Source organism: Meriones unguiculatus, chromosome 4 (assembly GCF_030254825.1).
Source record: "Meriones unguiculatus strain TT.TT164.6M chromosome 4, Bangor_MerUng_6.1, whole genome shotgun sequence".
In the NCBI taxonomy this organism is placed as follows: Eukaryota; Metazoa; Chordata; class Mammalia; order Rodentia; family Muridae; genus Meriones; species Meriones unguiculatus.
In genome coordinates this window covers 116,064,894-116,084,259 of record NC_083352.1, presented here as the reverse complement: position 1 = coordinate 116,084,259, position 19,366 = coordinate 116,064,894, and the positions used below count along the sequence as shown (strand labels likewise).

The following is a 19,366-nucleotide window of genomic DNA, read 5'->3' as shown; positions in this document are numbered from 1 at the left end:
CTCTAGGGCCCTAGAGAGGAAGGCAGAAATGGAACTGTCTTCCCAGCAGGCCACACTCCTCCACAGGAAGCTGAGTCATCTCTCTCTCTGTGTCTCTGGTTTGTACTATAACCATCTAGCCACCGAGTAATCGGAAAACTAAGTATCTGAAACAAAAAAATTCTGGGGGCCTCCAGGTGCAGGGCATCTTCCTGGTTCCCTGCCAGCTGCAGCTCCTCCAGCCTGCCCTGGGTGCCTTAGCCATGTGCTCAATGCTAAGCAAAGAGCAATGAGCCTGACGTGGAGATGACCCACATTCTGAGGTCAAGTGAGCCGCAGCATCCAGCCTGCTGGGATAGGGGGGATGCCCACCCCAGTCTACCCCAGCCTACCCCAGCCCACCCCAGTCCTGCCCAGCCCACCCCAGCCCACGCCAGCCCTGCCCAGCCCTGCCCAGCCCACCCCAGCCCTGCCCAGCCCACCCCAGCCCTGCCCAGCCCACCCCAGTCCACCCCAGCCTACCCCAGTCCACCCCAGCCTACCCCAGCCCTGCCCAGCCCACCCCAGCCCTGCCCAGCCCTGCCCAGCCCTGCCCAGCCCACCCCAGCCCTGCCCAGCCCTGCCCAGCCCTGCCCAGCCCACCCCAGCCCTGCCCAGCCCTGCCCAGCCCTGCCCAGCCCTGCCCAGCCCTGATGCTGGCACATTTGAAGTGTGTCCATCATGACTGGGAAGCTCACTATCACCTTGCACCTGTGTGGAACCACGCTCAGAGGTCTGCCTCCCAGCACAGGTGGTAGAACTCAGTTCAGCGATCCCATCCTAGCCTTGGCCCCGTAGTGATGCCTTTCACTGCACACGGATTAGCAGGAGGGGATTTCGGGATTGGGTGAAGAGCACAGGGACTCCCCGGACCTCTGCCTCTTCAAGTGCACCCACCTTCTCTAACCACATTGTCCCTGACTTAGAATAGTTTAAACCTAAGATTTGCTTTGTTTGTTTGTTTGTTTGCAATGACACAAAAGCAACCAGTGGTGCTGTGTGGGCTGTGTCTATAATCCCAGCACTTGTGAAGTGAAGGCAGGAGAATTGTGAGTTTGAGGCTAGCCTGGGCTACAGTGAGAACGTGTCTGAAAACAAATACCAAAACAAACAAACAAACGTGACAGCAAAGTGCACCACGAGGCTGGGGACCCATCCTAACGACCCCTTCAGTACAGCAAGCAGTCAGTTACCTGAGCCACTTGAGGCAGTGTGTGCAAGCAGCCTGCACCTGTTTACAGTGGGTGGGGCTGAGCTGTGGCATCTGTAGGACTTTGGTTTATGGTATTTTCAGCTTGCTGTGGACTCCTCAAGATGGACGTCTGTAAATCAAGGAGTCTGTGTACCCTGGCTCTGTTCCTTGTTTGAACCCCTCTGAGTGTGCATGCATGTGTGTGTGTGAGAACAACCTGAGGTGGTGGTCCCCGGGTGCTGTCCACCTGTTTTGTTTTGTTTTTTGTTTTGTTTTGAGACAGGGTCTGAAACTCAGTGGCCTGAACTCAGTGATTAGACTAGCCTGGCTACGCAATGAACCCCAGGATCTGCCTGTCTCTACCTCTCCTGTTTAGCAAGAAGCATGTACCACTTTCTGCTTCAGCAAATGCTGATGGCTTTCTCCTAATCAAATAGCACCTACTGTATTGAAAGTCATGCTTTAAAAAACCCATCCTGTATCAATGGACTTGATGATCATTTCTGTTTTATTATGCATAATGAAAACAATAATTATCCTTATCCAGATGAGGTTGGGCCCAGACACTTGCTTGCCACCTTAAGTTTATGTAAATGTTCATGGATGGCTTCTCTTTGATTTTTATTATATGTGTGTGAGTGTTTTGGCTGCATGTATATCTGTACCATGTGTGTTTACAGCACACATGGTGGCCAGAAGAGGACATCAGGTTGCCTGGTAGTTACAGATGATTGGGAGCCACCACGTGGGTGCTGGGAATCGAACCTAAGTCCTCTGGAAGAGCAGGCATTGTCTTTAACCGCTGAGCCATCCCTCCAGACCCCACAGATAGATGTGGCATCCTCATGCCTTAACAGGCTTTCATTCTCGGTGCATCCGTGAAACATTCATCAGTCTTTATATCATAGACCTCCTTTTCCTTCAGACCAGCCCCATGTGCTTTGCTCTGACCTTGGATCTGGGGTAGTTTATTCTCTGTTTTGGGTTCCTATTAGATATCAGGCCTTGTCTAGGAGCTAGACCTAGAGATGACTAAGACATTCAGACCCAAGCATCTTGGAGGCGAGAGTCTGGTGGGAGAAGACACGCAGAAATACAGAAACGACTGGCACAAGTAAAGAAGCATGTTCTATGTCAGAGAGCGGAGGCCTCCCTCGGAGAGGAAGCGCTTGGAGAAGATTTGGAAGGGTGGGCTGGGCTGGGGAAGAGCATCTCAGACTTTGGGAACAATAGGAGGATGGTATGGTTACGGAAGCTAATCTAGCCATCCTGCTCCTCCACCTCAGCTCCCTCCCACTCACACTGGGCCCTGGCCCCTTCATCACCTGGCTTTACTGTGCCCTGGCCCTGCCCTTGTCTGTCACTTAGCTGATCCTTGTTACCAGTGTTGACTAGTGGGGCTCCCCAGAACTCTTCTTTCTCAGGAATAGGAACCCTGTTAGCTTTGACAGCACCTCAGTTTCTGTTGTTCTGGTATGTGCCCCAAACATCTCATCGGTGAATCAGCACCAAGCACAGTTTCTGGCATCTAGTAAATACTGCTCCCCCATTCTATAGATAAAATGAGGCCCTTATCTCTATAGATAGAGACAGCTGAAGAAGCCAGCTGTCCCGGCCAGCAGAGGCAGAATTCAAACCCAACTCCCTCCTTCTTCACGGAGCCCTAGTTTAGCTGTGTCTTCATGAAAGCTAATGAGATTATGAGGCTGTCCACAGAGCCTGGGCCTACACATTGCCTTGTAAAGGGTGACATTGGCCCCTTGACCTAACTTCAGCAAGAATGATTAACGGAGGGAGATTTCCATGTTTTTATTTTAAGTTACATATGTAACGCTTCCTTGTGCAAAAGAAAAACAAAACAAAACAAAAGGACAGGAGTGGCAGCTCCTGCTCTTTGGGTGACCACAGCTAACAGCCTGGTGCTCTTGACAATGTAAATCCAAGTGCTGGTGCCTCCACCCCAATTTGTGCATGCACACACACACATAAACATGTGTGGGCATGCACACACTCTCGAGTGAGAGCGCTTGAGCACACACACACACACACACACACACACACACACACACACTCTCAAACACACACAGAGAACCATGCCCTTGACTTTCTCTCAGCCAGTTCCAAACTGGCACTTGCAGATGATCCCCATCCCACCCTGGTCCATAAAATGGATGTGTCTTGTGTATGCAGTCAGCTCTGAACTCAGACGTTCCTCCTGCCTCCACTCTGTGTAATGAGCAGCACCCTCTGGCAAGCCTGTGTGCGTGATGCAGGTATTTCCGAAGCATGGGTACTCAGGAGTTTAATTGCTGAATGAAAGGCGTGCAGATCTTGCACCTTGACAGGTGCTGCCAATTTGCCCCCCAAAAGGCCTTCTGGTGCAGTGGCTTCTCCCAGGCGGTGTGGTGTGCCTCTGAAGCCAGGGCTGTGTATGGGGGCTGCTTCCTCTTCTGCTCCCCAAGACCTGGTGTGGTGCTCTGGATATGTGGGCCCAAATTGGGATAGGAGATGAATTTGGATCAAAGAGGTTAAATAACAGGTTTTTCCGTTTCACCTTGTAGGAACGGGATGGGGGGGCGGGGGGGCTGGGCCTCCAGCCAATAGAGGACCAAGAGTCGTCGGGAGGGCTTATAAAGCTGCTATTTCTGGCATTTTCTCTCTTTCTCTGCTGATTATGCAGCAGCATCTCACAGAGGCTGTCGCAGGCTCGTTCTCTCGCTGCCTAGGCTTCTGTGGAATGAGGCCCAGGCTTCTCACAAGACACTGGTGCATTGCAGGTGCGTCTCTGCAGAAGGTAAGCAGCGGTGCCCGCTGCTTCAAGGGGTGGAGGTGCTCAGGCTGGCGCTCTAGGGCAAGATGGGTGATGCTGGATCCTGGGCGGGGCCAGGCAGGGACTGGCAGTGAGGATGCTGTGCAGGACCTAAGGGCCTGGATGTGGCTCTTCCTCTCTGATAAGAAATTCTGCTTGTGGCTGGCACTGTCTCTGCTGAATAGGATTAGCCACCCACTCTTGATGCCCGGGGCACTCAGGAAACATCCATCCATTCATTCATTCATCCATCCATTCATCTATTCATCTATTCATACATACACTTACATATTCATTCATCTTGCATTCAGCTCACACTTAGCAGGCCTAGCCAGGCATTTGTGGGAGTGGGCTGGGGAGAGGTCTTACGGACTTAGAGGAGAAACAGTGAGAACAGTGATGGTGACAGCCCATGACTCGTAAGGGTCCATGAGACACTGGGCTGGGAGTGGGAGGGGTCTTCTGAGCAAGTGTCAGGTGTGAGGTGCAGCTAGAGGTGGCCCCAGGGGGAGATAGGGGGAGCAATCCGAATTCTCCCCTCATTTGCTAAAGGCCACCTTCCCTTTTGTCAAGTGAGGGTATGGAAACGACCAGCTGGGCTCTCCATGGCCATCCTTTGGAGAAGAGAGGCAGTAACAAAGGAAGGAGGGACCCAAGGGCAAACGCACAGTAGCAGGTGAAAGAGGCCCCTGTTAGTGGTGTTTCCCAGCTGTCCCTGGGGAAGCCGGCTGGGAGGTGACTGGGGAGGGGGTGGTCATTGCTGTTGACAGTGCTAAACCTAGATCAGAAGGCCTGATCCTTCTGCCTCTCTCCTTTCCCATAGTCATTGTTAGGCATCTGGCTTCATGTGTGCGCATCCCAGAAATGGGAACTGACAGCGGAGGCCCATGTCCCCTCATGTGGAACATTAGGGGAACAGAGAACAGGAGCCGGCATCCCTCCTGCCTCCTGAGAGCATCCTTCCTGATCCCCACAGAGCCACAATTGTCTGAGACACTGGGCACAGCACTGCCCGGAGGAGATCTCACAGCTGGCTGGCCAGGGCGGAAACAGCTCTGGGTACCACTAGGACCTGGGTTAGTGACCACTTTCAAATCCCAGCTTCGTCCTAAGTAGCCTGTGACGTAACATGGGCTCCTCAAGCTGCCTGAGTCTCAGTGTCCACACCTGCAAAGTGGACACTGGCACCTTCTCTGTGACGGTGCGTGCACATACGTGTTCATGCACACAGCCACATACTCGGCCCAGAAGCTAGAAGGACCCCCATCCAGAGTGAATGGATACATGAGTGACCCAGGACAGCTCAGCTGGGAAGGAGGCCAGGGTGCCTGGTGGGACAATGTGCTCTGGTGCAAGCATGCATGTCTGGGGAGCCTCCCCTGTGTCTCGAGTGGGAGGCACTGTGTCCTGTGTGGGGCTGCCTGAGAAAAATTGCTCTGGTCACCCTCATGGTGTCCTGAGGACTGGAAGGCAACCTGGTGTTAGGGGTCTTGCTGATTGTCACCCTTGTGTTGGGAATCTGGGCTGGATACAGGGAATGGCACAGGAGGAGGAGTGACTGGAGAGTGGGTCAATCCAGGCAGCCTTCCTGTCAGAAAGAGGACCTGGCATGGAGTGGATCTCTGCCCCATGGGATCACGGTGTGACCTCAGGCAAGTCACTTTACCTCTCTAATCCTGTAGAACGGCAGGAGATACGCAAGGCATAGTGTTGTGCTTCAGGAATAGAGGCCACCCTTTCCTAGGGAGGGGACCCGGGGAGCTTCGAATGGGGCCTGGGTGCTGCAGACGGGCACAATGCAGGTTTCCACCGAAGCCTTACATGAGGCAGGGAGGTGGCCAGAGCGTGGACTCCAGCCATTGTGTCATCCCTGGTAGGTAGGCTCCTCAGCGAAATCACTCCGGCTGCTCCCACCAACTGTTCTGTTCTGCTAGGGTGGGCTTCCTGCTGGAGATTAACTTTCTGTCTGAGATCCTTTGGTTCCCCAGCCTAGCTGTGTTCATCAGGAACCAACCTATCCCTACTGAGACCAGGGATTGAGGTAGGGTGCCATTGGGGGAGGCAGTTCAAGCAGAACTGTGGATGCTTCTGTGACCCAACAGGGGCCCGGAAAAAAAATCCAGAAGTGGGTGGAGAGTATCTGTTGAGTCATCATTGGAGCAGCAATCAGGGGTGAAGGCTTCCATTTTTGTATCGAGGAGACCCAGGCCACTCACACCCTTACCTCTGAGGCAGCTCATGAAGGGTATGAGCATGGACTGCAGAACCCCCCTCCCGGAGAGCTCATCCTAGAGGAGATGAGGCTGGGGGCAGCCCTCTCTTGATTCATTACCACCCATCTTAGTGACTCTTACTGGCGACTGGGAACACAGGCATAGACTTGGTTGTGGCATGGCTCAGTTTCCTCCCTGCTCTAACCTACCCCTCCATGCTGCTGGCTGTCCCTTTGAAGCTTGGTCATCCACCACCTGGGGGACTTCAGGAGCCTCCTGCCTCTTACTTTCCCATTAGCATCTGCCCTTCTTGCGGCCAGTTCACCAAACTGCTTGGTGAACCTGCCCCTCCTGTGGACTCTTGGCAGCTGCTGGCCGCTCTTCCAAACCACTGCGTCCATCCCAGAGCCTTTCCTGCCTGCCTGGGGCGCATCCATTTTCACACTCAGGGGTTTCTGCTTCCTCCAGGAGCTTGTCTGCCACTCCCTAAAACTCTTTCCGCAGCCAGCCTGCCCTGCTTCTTACTTCTTAGTCTTCAGGCCACAGTGGGTTTCCTGTGTACCTCCAGCTGCCACTTATCTTCCAGGGACCTGACCAGGACATCAAGGGTTTGCTGAAGCCCCCTCCGATTGTCCCTCTATGCATGTCAAGGATCACTGTGAGGCTCTAGAAGACCTCACCCACAGATGATGTACCTTTAATTTCCTATCTGCTTGGGATGCACTCCCATAGGCGGATGTGGGAAGAGTGCCCTGCAAAAGTAAGTCAGGCCCCACAGACAGGCGCTTTCAGAATCCTCAGTCTTTGCTTTCATGTGGCTGTGTGGCCTTGGACAAGCCAGCTAACATATCTGAGCTTGTAGTGTCGTGAGGATTAACGAGATGTCAGGTATCACAGGGGCATAATTATCCTTCTGGGACACTTGGAACATTTAAATGACCTCCTTCCATTTGCTCCAAGTAGAGAAAACATGAAGGGGGCCAGGCACATTGGCCCTCAGCGCCCCACACAGAAGAATGTGCCATAGGTCTCTAAATGGGGGCAAAAATAGCAGCCACCAGGGCACCCTGTGATGCGGAAGCCACAGGAGAAGCCACAGGCCAAGCGGATGTCAGCTGCCTGGAGGGCGATGAGGTTTGTCAGATGTGCTAGCAAAGCAAGCCTCACACCCGCCCTTGCCTGCTCCTCCAACCACAGCATCAGATAAGCGTGTGGAAAGAGTGCTGGCTTCCTCTCTGGGGAGGGTAATCGCAGTGCCATCTGTGGGTGTGTTTTGCCCCCCCATCATCTTGCTGCCCTTTGCTCCCTTCTCCCGCCTGCTCTGCCCACATTGATGTCCCCTTGCTGACCAAGGTAACACCTACAGACTCCCATGTGAAGGCCTGGCAGCGTTGATGCCCCAAGCCAGTACTGGTTTGGCTCCCTCCCTCTCCCTCCTGCCTTTGTCCATCTTCCTGTAACTTCCTCCTAAAAGTCCAGTTTGGCTGACTTAAGGGGAGTCCCTCCTGACACCATCACCTGCTCACCGCCTTCCTTCCATGTGCGTACAGCCTTCCACTGTGCTGTGCAAACCCCTTGTTGTCTTTGTGTTCTGATGGTTTCTGGGGCATGGACAGTTAGCCCCAGGGGCCTTTGTTCACTGCTAGTCTCTAGGCACCCATAACAGGGCCTGGCACAAGGTAGATACTCAATAAATATGCTGTCAGTTCATGATTCACGTGGGCGTGAAGAGCCATTCAGTCTATCAGAAGAGGCTGAGGCGGGGTTTGGTGTGTTTTGGGGGCTTTAGAACTGAGGAATGGACTCTGGAGACTCTGACATCAAGATTTTATTAACCTTGATCAGAAGTCCCTACTGACCCTGAGGTCTGGGTTCAGAGAGGGTTCTGGAAGCACATACATATGGCTCCTTGCAAGGGTTGCCCCTTACAGTTGTTATGAGTTTGGCTTTTGGGAGAGGGTCTGGCTATGCAGTACAGGTTGACTTCAAACCTCCGTTCTCCTGCCTCAGCCCTCCATGTGCTGGGATCACAGGCATGACACTGTGCCTGGCTTGTGAGCTTTGGGACCACACTATTCTGTCTCGAACGCCAGCTCTCCCACTTCTCAGCCATGTAGCCATTATCCCCCACCTCTGCATTTCCATTTCCTTTCCTGTTCAATGAGTAAAGAGTGGAGTAATTTGCAGGATTATGAACCAGCTCTGTGAAGTCCTTGCCTTGTAGCAGATGGTCAGCAAGTAGTGGCTTGTTAAACCCACTCACTGAATGTATTAGTCAGATTAGGCTGGGTTATGCTTCAATAACAAACAGCCCCAATCTTCAGTCATTTATCGCAAGGATAAGTTATTTATTTTAGTATTGTATTCACCCCTATTACCCTCTCTTATCCCTCCCACTCCTTCTCCACCCCAATGAGTGAAACGGTATATTTTTGTGCCTCTTGCACGTTCCATGGCAATCAGCACAGAAGTAGGTCTTGGTTCTGTTCCACAGAATCACTCAGGATGAAGGCTAGTTTCGTCTCTCTCTAGAGTCCTGCTGCTCTTCCAGAGCTAGCCTGGAGTTCCTATGTTTGCTGTTCTGCACTTCCATGGGAAATGACCATTTGTTTCTGCCCCTAGACCATCGGTCTAAACCAGCACCACCATAAGGGGAACTTAAACCCAGGGTCCCTCTGGTGAGAGCAGAGAAAAGGGAGGCACTGAAGCATTGTGGTTACATCATTCATAGTGGGCACATCCTGCCTGGCCGTCTCCAGGCAGAGGCACAGTTAACCCACAGCCTGAGGGAACTTACTGAGTGCTGGCTGGAAGATGCCCTTAATAACAGCCATGTCCTAATCCCCGAGACCCAACTGTCACCTCATGTGGAAAATGGGGCTTTGCAGATATAATAAAGATTATAATAAAGATAAATATCTCAAGTTGGGGGGATTGTCCTGGGTTCCCTGGTGGCCCAAAGTCATTTGCGGTAGCTGCTAAGAGAGATCCAGCAGGGGTCCGAGACAGTAGGTGACGCCAGGAGAGAAGGGGATTGAGCTGATGAGCTTTGCGAGTGAAGGAAGGGGTCACAGGCCAAGGGTCACAGGTGGCCACCGGAAGCTGAGCATACAAACAATGTGTCAAAGTTCCTGCCCTGACATGGTCTGAAGCCTCTATAGACAAACTTGGGACTTGTGGCTTCTAGAACTGTGTGAGAATCGTTTGTGTGTTGTTGATGTTGCTACTTATTTTGTTTTTCTTTGGACAGTTTGTGGTTTGGCAGTGCCTGGGATAGAACCCAGGGCCTTGTACATTCTAGGCAAGCTCTCCACCTCGGAGCCCCAGCCAGTTTGTGTGGTTTTACACTCGTCCGTTTACAGTGATTTGTCTGGGCAGCCACGAGGAACTAACATATCACTCCAAATCTAGCAAAAGCCAATGCTTAGAAGCTTCCATCTGCTCTGACAGAACAAACCTGCCCTAGTACTCCTACAGGGGTCTATGTCCCCTGCTCTGCCTGGTGCCTCAGCCTCTTGGGGGAATTTATAGGGGTTTGGGGGAGAGATGACAGTTCAGAGCCCAGGTCAGCCACTGAACAATCTCACTTGTACATTGAGCATTTTGGTCCCCTAGCAAGGGGCTGTCCCCCAGCAAGGGACTAACACAGATATAATGGTCCTTGATTTAGCTCAAAACTCCTTTATCTGAAACCTCTGATGGGCAGAGGGAGCAACAGGGCCTCTGTGAGCAAACCTTATTTTGTAAATATACTGTCGGCTCGTTTGGCCCTCGAACCTGGCCTGGCTGCTGCATGGTTTGGCTGGGCTCTGTTCTGTGTAATACCAACCCACTTGTGTAAATACCACCTCCCCATTCGCCAGCACAAACGCATTTGGCTGCATGTGTCACCTTCTCGCTGTTGCTTTTCTGGAAGCCGACCAAGCAAATTCAGAATTCTGGAATGGCTTGGGTTCTGGCTAGCATAGGGCCCTGTGCCTTGCTCGCTCCAGCCCTGCAGGGCCTAGAACATCACCCTTCTCTTAGTTTCCCAGTAGCCCACACTTTCTCTGTCACCTGGGGCTGAGTTGGGTTCTGCTGGTTCAGGGCAGAGGTTAAAACCTGGGGCAGGAAGAGCCCACACATGCAAGCATTTCTGCTGTGAATTTAAAAGGAAAACATCCTTTTCTTCTGAATCGTCAGAAAAAAGAAATCAAAAGGAAGTATGTGACCAAGGAAAGGAAATTAGGGTTTGCCACTGGCATGAGTCACCCCCTTTCTGTCTCCTAAGTGGGCTTTTGCCATTGTTCATTCACCCCTGAGCCTCGCAGCGCCAGAGTCTGTGGAACACTGTGGCTGTGGTGATTTTATTCTGGCTACAGACTTCCCGTTCTAGCATCAGTGTATGTTTCTCCTTTGCAGTTATAGCTGAACTGTTCCATTTACTACTACTGCTGCTGCTGCTGCTGCTGCTGCTGGTGGTGGTGGTATCTGTCTGTCCATGTCTCTCTCTTTCTGTGTGTGTATGTGTGTGTGTGGGGGGGGTTGGTCAGTGGTCCAGATTTCAGGTGTCCTTCTCAGGTGCTCCCCCACCTTATCTTTTCAGTCAGGGTCTCTCACTGAACTGGCACTCACCAGTTTGCCAAGGCTGGCCAGGGAGCTCCAGAGATCTGCCTGTATTCATCTCCTCAGAACGAAGATTACAAGCACGTACTGCCACGCCCAGCTTTTTACATGGCTTCAGGGGATCAAATTCAGCTCTTCATGCTTGTAAGCACTTTCCCAAGCAACCGAGCCATCCCCCAGCCTCTGCTTCCTGCTGCTTTATCCAGGGTTTCTCCTGTGTGCAAAGCAGACTCAGCACCTTCTCCTGGCTCCACCTTGGCCCACAGCCACTTTTCCTCACTCGCAGGAGGGTTCATCTCTTCCAGACCGTTCACAGATACTTTCTGAAACACAGCTCAGATTCTGGCCCTTGATGTCCATTGCCCAGTTGCAGCCCTGTTGCCCTTTCTCTCAGCTTTTCTGTCTCTAGGTCTCATCTGCCCTCCCTGCCAATCCCCCTCCATGCCTGAATGGACCCTTTCAGCTCTCAGGCATGGGGATAGCTCATCCCCCAACCCTCCCTCCTGTCTCATGGCCTCTCCTCCCTCACCTATCCTTATAGCTACCCCCTCTATGCATGGCCCCTCTCAAGACTCCAGCAAGCCGCTCCCTCACCCTGATTTGAACTCCTACTCCAGTCTCCACCATTGGACCACAAGCTTCAGGAGGACAAAGACTGCCTGTGCCTCACAGATACTGGGGTGTCCTTGAGGCAGCTAGGCGGCGTGAGGAGGGAATGGCTTCGGTTATAGGCAGAGATCTTGGGTACTCTCCCCTGCTGGCTGACCATTGGCGACCACCACGTTGCTTTCCAGTCAGCTAAAGACATTTTGTGTGTGATGTGAAAGTTGCTAGTTCCACGATGGCTGGCTCGGGTCCTGCGCACTTCTTCATTGACACTGAGCCAAGCGCACATCCCCCCATGCATGTATTTCTTGGAATGCTGCCTCTCAGGTGACTTTGCTGTTTGCATCTCATGCCTTTTTGTCTCTCAGCATCTTGCTTTCTGTTGAAGTCGACGGAGCCCTTTCTACATCGTATATATTAACTGTCTCGTCATTGGTGCTGATATTTTCTTAGTCTGATGTCCTTTTCATTTCAGTTTTATTACGTTTCCTTCCACAGAAGATATTAATGCGTGTATATTTGAACCTGTCAATCTCTTCCTCCGTGATTGCTTCAAGGGCTGAGGAAGTCACCCTGCCTCTGCGGATCTGATAAACATTGTGTTCTCTCCTTGAACCGTTTCCCCCCAACGTGGCTTTGTGTACTTAACTCTTAACCTTCTGCAGTGCTTGAGGTTGGTGGCTCACTGCGGCCATCGACTTCAACCTCTCCAAACAGGACGGCCCGGTGTCCTGTGTTTGTTAAATAATTGCTCTTTATCTCTCTGTTTCCAAAAGGAAAGACGAAATAAAATCGTCATGAGCGTGACTTTTGGCAGAGTTACGAGTTGGTTTTGCCACAGTCTAGTTGTGTGACCCTGTGGCTGCAGATGACACTCCATTTGTTTTCTCCTCTGTAGAATGTGATGTTGCCATCTCTTTTCTAGGGCTGTTGCGCAGGTGGAATGGGATTGTTGTACAAAGGCTATCCCATGAATCCTGGCAGGGAGGGAATGCCCCCTGGGCCCACTATCTCCTCACCTCACTGGGGCTAACTTTCCAGATTTGTTCCTCTGTTTTACTGTTTTAAAGTCATTATTTTTGAGGCTGGGGAGATTGTTCAGCTGACAAAGTGCTTGCCATGCAAGCATGAGGACCCGAGTTCAGATCCTCAGCAGCCATTAAAAGAAATTAGTGTCGGCACACACCTGTAACTCCAGCCCTGAGGAGATAGAGACAGGTGGGTCCCTGGGGGATGCTAGTTACCTAGCCAAGCCATTGTTTTAGTGAGTGTCTGTCTCAAAAACTAAGGTGGAAAGCATTTAAGGAAGAGATCCAACATTAACATCCACCCCCACCACGTGCGTGCGTGTGCGCACGCGCGCGCGCGCGCACACACACACACACACACACACACACACACACACGTATGTTTTCTTTGTGTGTCAAGACCATACTGCTTTTCAAGCCGCTCTGCAGAATGCCTCTCACCAAAGCAAGCTTCCTGTCACTGCTCTGTGAACACTGCTGTAGGGTCTCCTCATGGTTCTCTTTGGTGTTTGTTGGTTCCATCTCTACACACACATACACCAAGCATCTCGCCCCACCCCCAAGTGGCCTACCTTTGACTCATTCTGTCTCTCTACCTGACAGTTGTGTGGCCAACCCCCAACATAGTGCCTTCTTATTTCTGAGGGTCAGCATGTCCTGAGAGCCCCGAGTTCCCTGGAGATTTGTTTTGTATTTCAGGTGCCCCTTGAGCCATACCTGGCTTACAATGGCCCAAGTGCTCAAGTCAAGGCTTGGGAAAGGCCTTTGAGCTCTGATAGTGACTGGGCCATCGTCTGGAGGCACACGCAGGCTCAGGGGGTTCAACAGTGTGATGGCGGTAACTGCTGGTATGATATTGCCGGTAGCAGAGGGACATCTGCCTGGGGGTTTCCCTAGTGGAATGCAGAGAAGTTTGAAGTTTGTGACCAGCCTTGACACCTTGTGATTTCTCCTAAGCTCGGTGGCGCAGTTGTGAAGAGAGCTTAGAGTACCTCCTAGGGATAGGCTGTACTCTAGAGGGCAGTTTACATCTCTGTTTCCAGAGGGAGGAAAAGCCTGTTGAGACAGCCCTGAACCCCATTGCTTCTTCCGGGCTCTAAGAGAGAGCTGAGATCTGGGGCATAAAGGTTGGGTGGTGAAGAACAGAGGGTGGCCCCCAGCCTGGAGAGTTGCCTGTGTGAAGGGAGGAAGCTAGCCTCTTGAGGGCATTGTGTTAGGATGCTCATTGCCAGGTACTTTCCCTGCTGTTTTGTTTCCGTTTGTTTGTGACAGGGTCTCACCATGTATTCCTGGTTACCCTTGAACTCAGGACCCTTCTGCCTCAGGCTCTCTACTGCTATGGTTGCAGCCATATACCACCACACCTGTTTCCACACCTGTTTTGTAGGGGAGGACTCTAAGGTTGAGAGAGCCAAGCTCCCAGCTCATAGCTACACAGCAGCCAAGTGCAGAGCCTGGACTTGAACCCAGGTCTTTCAAGCTTTTAGAGATGCTGCCAGTACCCTCTCCGCCCACTGGCGGTCCAAAGACAGATTGTAACACAGTGCTTACATGTCTGTCAGCAGTGTTTACAAACATGCTCTCCTCTTGTGGGTGCAGGATAGAGGGATGAGAGCCTGGCACACTTGTCTTTGCCGGCTTTGGGGTTAGATGCACAAGTGGCAGGTTCAGGTGACCCAGAAAAGCCTTTCTAGGTCAAATTACAATTTCAAAGGACTTTCTCTCTTTCTCTCTCTCTCTTTTTAAAACCACCCCACGAGCCAACACTGAGCACTGTCGTTGACATATTTCCCTTCCAACAATGCCAGCCCTTTGCGGCATGATTGAGGGGCTTGTTTTGTGCACTGGGCAGAAAATATCTTCTAGATCATCTGCCGCTCATTGTCTCAGCCACCTCCCCCTTCTTCCCCCTGTCCCCACAGTGTCCCACCCTACAGAGGGCCTTTGTGGCTTTTAGTTAATTGTCTCTGGCAAGAATCTGTTCTGGGACTTGTTCCCAACCGCGCGGAAGATAGATTATTGTCAGGCACAAATATTGGCAGTTCTGGGCAGCCCGGGGCTGTAGGCTGCTAACCACAGCCAGCCCCCAGGGAAAGACAGCACAAAACCACAGAAAGGACTTAGCCTGGATGCTGGAGCATGGGCTCTGAGTTCGAACCACCTGTGTCCTATTGCCTAGCCGTGTGGTCTTAGACAAGCATGTTCACCTCATTTCTTGCCCGTGGAATGACAGCCTGGATCGTGCTTACTTACCTTATGGCTTTCGGAGGGTCGAGTGAGTTAATGTGGGCATGCCACTGCAGCAAGCTCTATGTCACTGTTCTGCAGGTTACTTAATGTGAGCTTACGATCCACCTGGTTCTTCTCCAAGATGGAGACACTCATCCTTACTTGCTCCTGGTGCCTGACAGGGTACGTGATCCTCGTGATGGCTTTGGGTGAAGGAGGAAGCCTGGGTCTGGCCTGCTTGTAACTCCCTGCTCTGACTTGGGGCATCTCCTCAGGGCTGCCATGGAACAGGCTGCACAAGCCCCACTCTGGGTCCTCCTTCCTGGCTCCCCTAGTGAGCATCCACCTGTAGCTGTCGGCCTCAGAGTCTGTTTCCAAGGAGCTGCCTAGATGCTAAGCTAACTCTGGCTTCTGGTTTAAAATCCCTGCTTATTTCACCCAATTTTGTGTGAAGGAAAGCCTCTTGAGGGGATTTGGGGTTCTTGTCTGAGAGTGTACCCCTCAGACACCCCTGCCTGCCTGGTGACCCCTGGCAGCCCTGCAAAGGCTCAGCCCTCTTCAGACGGGGAGGAGGGGGCTTGGCAGTTGAGCCAAGCACACACTTAAGGGGTCATCAAGGGGCTCAGAGAGTTTGCCTAGCCTTTCCAGACACAGGTAAAGACACTGAGAAAGCAGAAGACCTTGTCTGTAGCTGCTCATGAGCTGGTGACTTCCTTTCTCAGAGAAAGTCACTCACAATAGGAGGTTGGTTCTAGGTCCTTAGAACATTCTGGTCTAATAAACATGGGGCCTTATTAATGGCCCCAGAATGTGGGCGCAGCCAGTCTGCCTTAGGTGTGGCTTCTGGAGGGGCAGCATAGACTCCAATGCCTAGGCATCAGCCATGTGGAAAGGAACGAGGAGAGAGCTTCTATGGAGATATGGTCCCAGTTCGCAGACCACTGGGTGCATGCAGGAGCTGGAGCCACCTCAGGGCAGAAGAGGGCTGTGGCAACTTTGTCGGTAGTGTGATAGGATAGATGGTTGGTTGGGGTGGCAGTGCAGATCACTAAGCGCTCTGAGTGCCATTTCAAGGATGGACATGGTGGTGAGTGGCGCATGCCTGTAGTCCTGGCACAAGGAGGGAAAGGATTGCTGTGAGTTCGAGGCCAGCATGGGCTACATCACAAGACCCTGTCTAGAAACCAAGAGACAACACAATTCTGGAGCCTTCCTCAGGGGGGAAGATGGGATTTGGCAGAAAGCGGTGTGAGCAGGGTCACGTGGGGTCTTGAGAGCAGGGGTGAGGATGGTGCCGAAGAACAAGGGCACCAGCTGCACGGTGGTGCATAGGTGACAGGCTCGTTGGCCTTGGCGTAGGCTGGACCCGGGGGATGCTAGGAATACAGCTGGGACCAGCTGTGCACACATATGTTAGGATTCCCTTGGAGGAGCCGGGTGGAAGGCCACCAAGTCATGAGCCCGATTTGATGGGACCCCAGCCCTGAGCCATTGGTCGGCCTCATCTGGCCACACCCTGACCCAGTTCCCAATCCTGGTCCCCGGCAGCAGCAGCCAGGCCTGCAGCCCCCCCTGGCACCATTCCTCCTCACAGCGGCCAAATGAAAATGTTTGTTGAAAACAACATGTGCATAATTAAAGCTTAATGAGCGCTTGTCTGTTTGGAATGTGCAATTAGATTTATAATCGGGGATGGGAGCGAACTCCAAATGGCTTTAAATGGAGCCGAGAGAGAGGATAATTTTTGCCATAAATCTACGGTAATGTACTCGGTATGTGAGTTACCAGAGGCAGCACCAGGCCACCGTGCTATACCCGCTGGGCAGCTGCAGCTGACTGAGGTGCTGCCGTAGGACCCACCAGTGGCTTTGGAGGAGGGGGCATCTCTGCGTTTGATGTGGAGCTCCCACCTGCAGGCTGAGAGGTCTGTGACTCAGCCAACTGTGGGAGGCAAGACTTTCTGCCGAGTCTACTGCTCTGGCCCCAGGATGACCTGGCCAGGCAAGACCCCTCCCTGTCCTTAAAATGGCAGCAAGGAGAGCCCCGGGCTCAGTTTGTTTCCTCGGAGCACATCGTAAGGCTTCAACGAATGTTAAGTGAATGAATGACTCTCTGTCAGCCTCTTGCCTTTGACAAGCCGCTCTCTGTGTGAGCCTCAGTTTCCCCACTGACACAGAGAACTGGATTCAGCTATTGCTGACGGTGAATTTCCTCTGTCCAGAACTCTGGGTCTGAGGTAGCTCTGGATTTTTGTGGCACATAGTTGTTGGGCCAGAATCTAGATCAGCATGGTCAAGCAGAAAGTGAATGCAAATGGAGCTGAATTTCATCCTAGCGGCTAAGCATCTGGGAGGTAGATAGGAGGCCCTGGGTTCCACCCCCAACTCTAGAAAAGCAGAAACAAATCAAGTGTAAGACAAGCCAAATAATATGATTCTGAATATCTTTGTAGCCACCTACAAAGGAAGTAAAAAAAAAAAAAAAAAGAAAAGACAGTCAAAATTAAGTTTAGTGGTATCTTCTGGGGATCTAGGTTGGCTAAAGGACCATTTCTGGGTGTAATCAATATAACAGTATTGACAAAGTATTGGGCATCCTTGCCGTTCTTATGCCTTTAAGAGCTTGTGTATATTTAATACTCAAACACCGAGGTGTTGACAAGCCACCTTTCTAGGAGGCTGGAGGACAGCACCAGGTTGGAGTCCTAGGTGTCCCCGTCTTGAGGTCGAGATGGGAGTCCACCTTCCAGAGGAGTCTGGCACCTGGTGATGTTCATCTGTGATTACCATACTGACTGGAGCTATCAAACTACTTCTTGATAATTTTTATTGACTAAAACAAATGTTTCCAACTTCTGTGGGCAGTGGGAACAAGGTTCCTCTAAGGGCCCAGAGCTGTGGGTTTGCCCGTGAGGCCATTGCCAAGACTTAGCCTCTTCTCATGAATCAAGAAAACTGCAGGCTGAGGGCGATGAGGTCACCTGCTTGGGGACACACAGCTTGCATGAAGTTGAGGTGGGAAAACAGTGTGGGCCTTTTAAAAAGTTTATTATTAGCACATATTAATGACACATAGCAATGAGTTACAATATGATGTTTTCATAAACATTACATGTGTATTTGATCACGTTGGCTCCCCGTTACTCATCCTTTCACTTTTGCAAACCCCTTCCTCTTTTTCTCTACTTCCATGTCTTTTTTTTTTCTCCCTTCTGGTGAACTGATGAGTTTAGTTAGGGTCACTTACAAGAATGTGGAAACTTACCAATGGCTACACCACCGAAGAATGTGAGTCTTTGGGGTCCCATACAGCCCGGACTTCAGACTCAGCCTGGGTATCGTGGCTGTGCGACCTTAAGCAAAGCCCCATAACCTGTGTTGGCCTCAGCTAGAGTGCTGCACTTCCAGGGCAGGGGACATAAGAACACCCAGCACCATGCACAGCCGAGCAGGGACACCCATCAGGAGCAGGCATCACTAGAGGGGAACGAACAAGTTATTAGGGAGGGGAAACCCACCCCATACCCAGACTTTCTTGCAGGTTTTATGTCAGGTTGTTTAGACCTCTTTTCCATGCTGAAGACCTCAGAACTTGGTGGGAGGCCCCTCCTCAGAACTTGACTGCTGGTGTTAACCAAGCTTTTTTCTGGACCACAAGATAAAAGTTCCAAGTACTTTTCACAATTTCACTTGTTTAATCTCCGTGGTAGTCATACCCATTTTCCAGATGGGTATGACTACCAGACACAGACATCAGTTAAAAGCAAATATTGCCTGTGGGCAAAGACTGCAGTCTGCCCAGCGTTTGAACCCTGGCAGCCTGGCATCTGGATCTGGATAAATTGTAACTGCCCTTCTTTATGTGTTGGTGGGCCTGGATTTGCTCAAGCCTGAAGGTCCTGTCATTAGGCCAATTCCGATCCTCTTGGATCTGCAGAGGTCTCTTTCTCCATGTTTGTCTCCTGAGGCTTCCACGTGAAACCATGCTCTCAGCAGAGCCCGGATCACAGCTGTCACGCTCTTGCTGCTGTCTATTGAGCTCAACTTTGTTCGTGCAGCCCAAACGTTGTCACTGGCTGCATCAGGCCTGGCAGGAGCAGCGAGCTGCTTTGATGGATTCTCTTAGGATCACCACAGGCACACCGCCTGGTGCCTTGCAACTGGCTGGGTTGAGGACCGTTCATCCTTCATCTTTGACCCCTATCTCTGAGCAGAGCAGAGGATCAGCGGCTTCTTCACAGTTGCTGCTTTGGTTGGGATCAAGGCCAGGTTTAAAGCACTGTCAGACATTGGGCAAGCTTCCAACTACCCTGAATCTTGCCTTGTTCATTTCTATAGTGGGGCTGGTCATGGCAGCCTTGCTGTTTCTAGGGGGTGCTAATGAGATGTCCAGGCATAGCTCTGGGGCTGGAAAGGCGGTCAGAGGCGCATGCTCACAGCAACCTGGATGTCATGTTGCTGCTCTTTGCCTTGTCTGTTCCTCTGTCTGACCCCTGCCTAGGTGCCACTATTGAAAATCCATCCTCCCTGCTTCTCTTCCCCTGCTAACCCGGTCCTGTCATGGGTGTCAAAGAAGACATCATTGCTTGAGGGTGTAACAAGAAGCTCTGTGCATTGTCTTGTTTTCAGAGTTACAAGTCAAGCTGAGGCTGATTCAGGGAAGCATG

At 51.7% G+C, this 19,366-nt stretch overlaps 1 protein-coding gene across 10 annotated transcripts in view; it reads left to right on the top strand.

The window, feature by feature from the left end:
* Tox2 (TOX high mobility group box family member 2) overlaps window positions 1-19,366 on the top strand; it is a 113,381-nt gene that overhangs the window by 19,305 nt on the left and 74,710 nt on the right. For 2 of the 10 annotated variants that reach the window (XM_060382876.1, XM_060382877.1), the window contains exon 1: window positions 3,878-4,004. The exons of 7 other annotated variants lie outside the window; for them this stretch is intronic. In XM_060382876.1, the coding sequence (XP_060238859.1) occupies window positions 3,885-4,004 (120 nt within the window). In that variant the 5' untranslated portion in view covers window positions 3,878-3,884. Of the gene's footprint in view, window positions 1-3,861; window positions 4,005-19,366 lie in introns of those variants that run through there. One more of the 10 variants, XM_060382881.1, reaches the window with a different exon arrangement.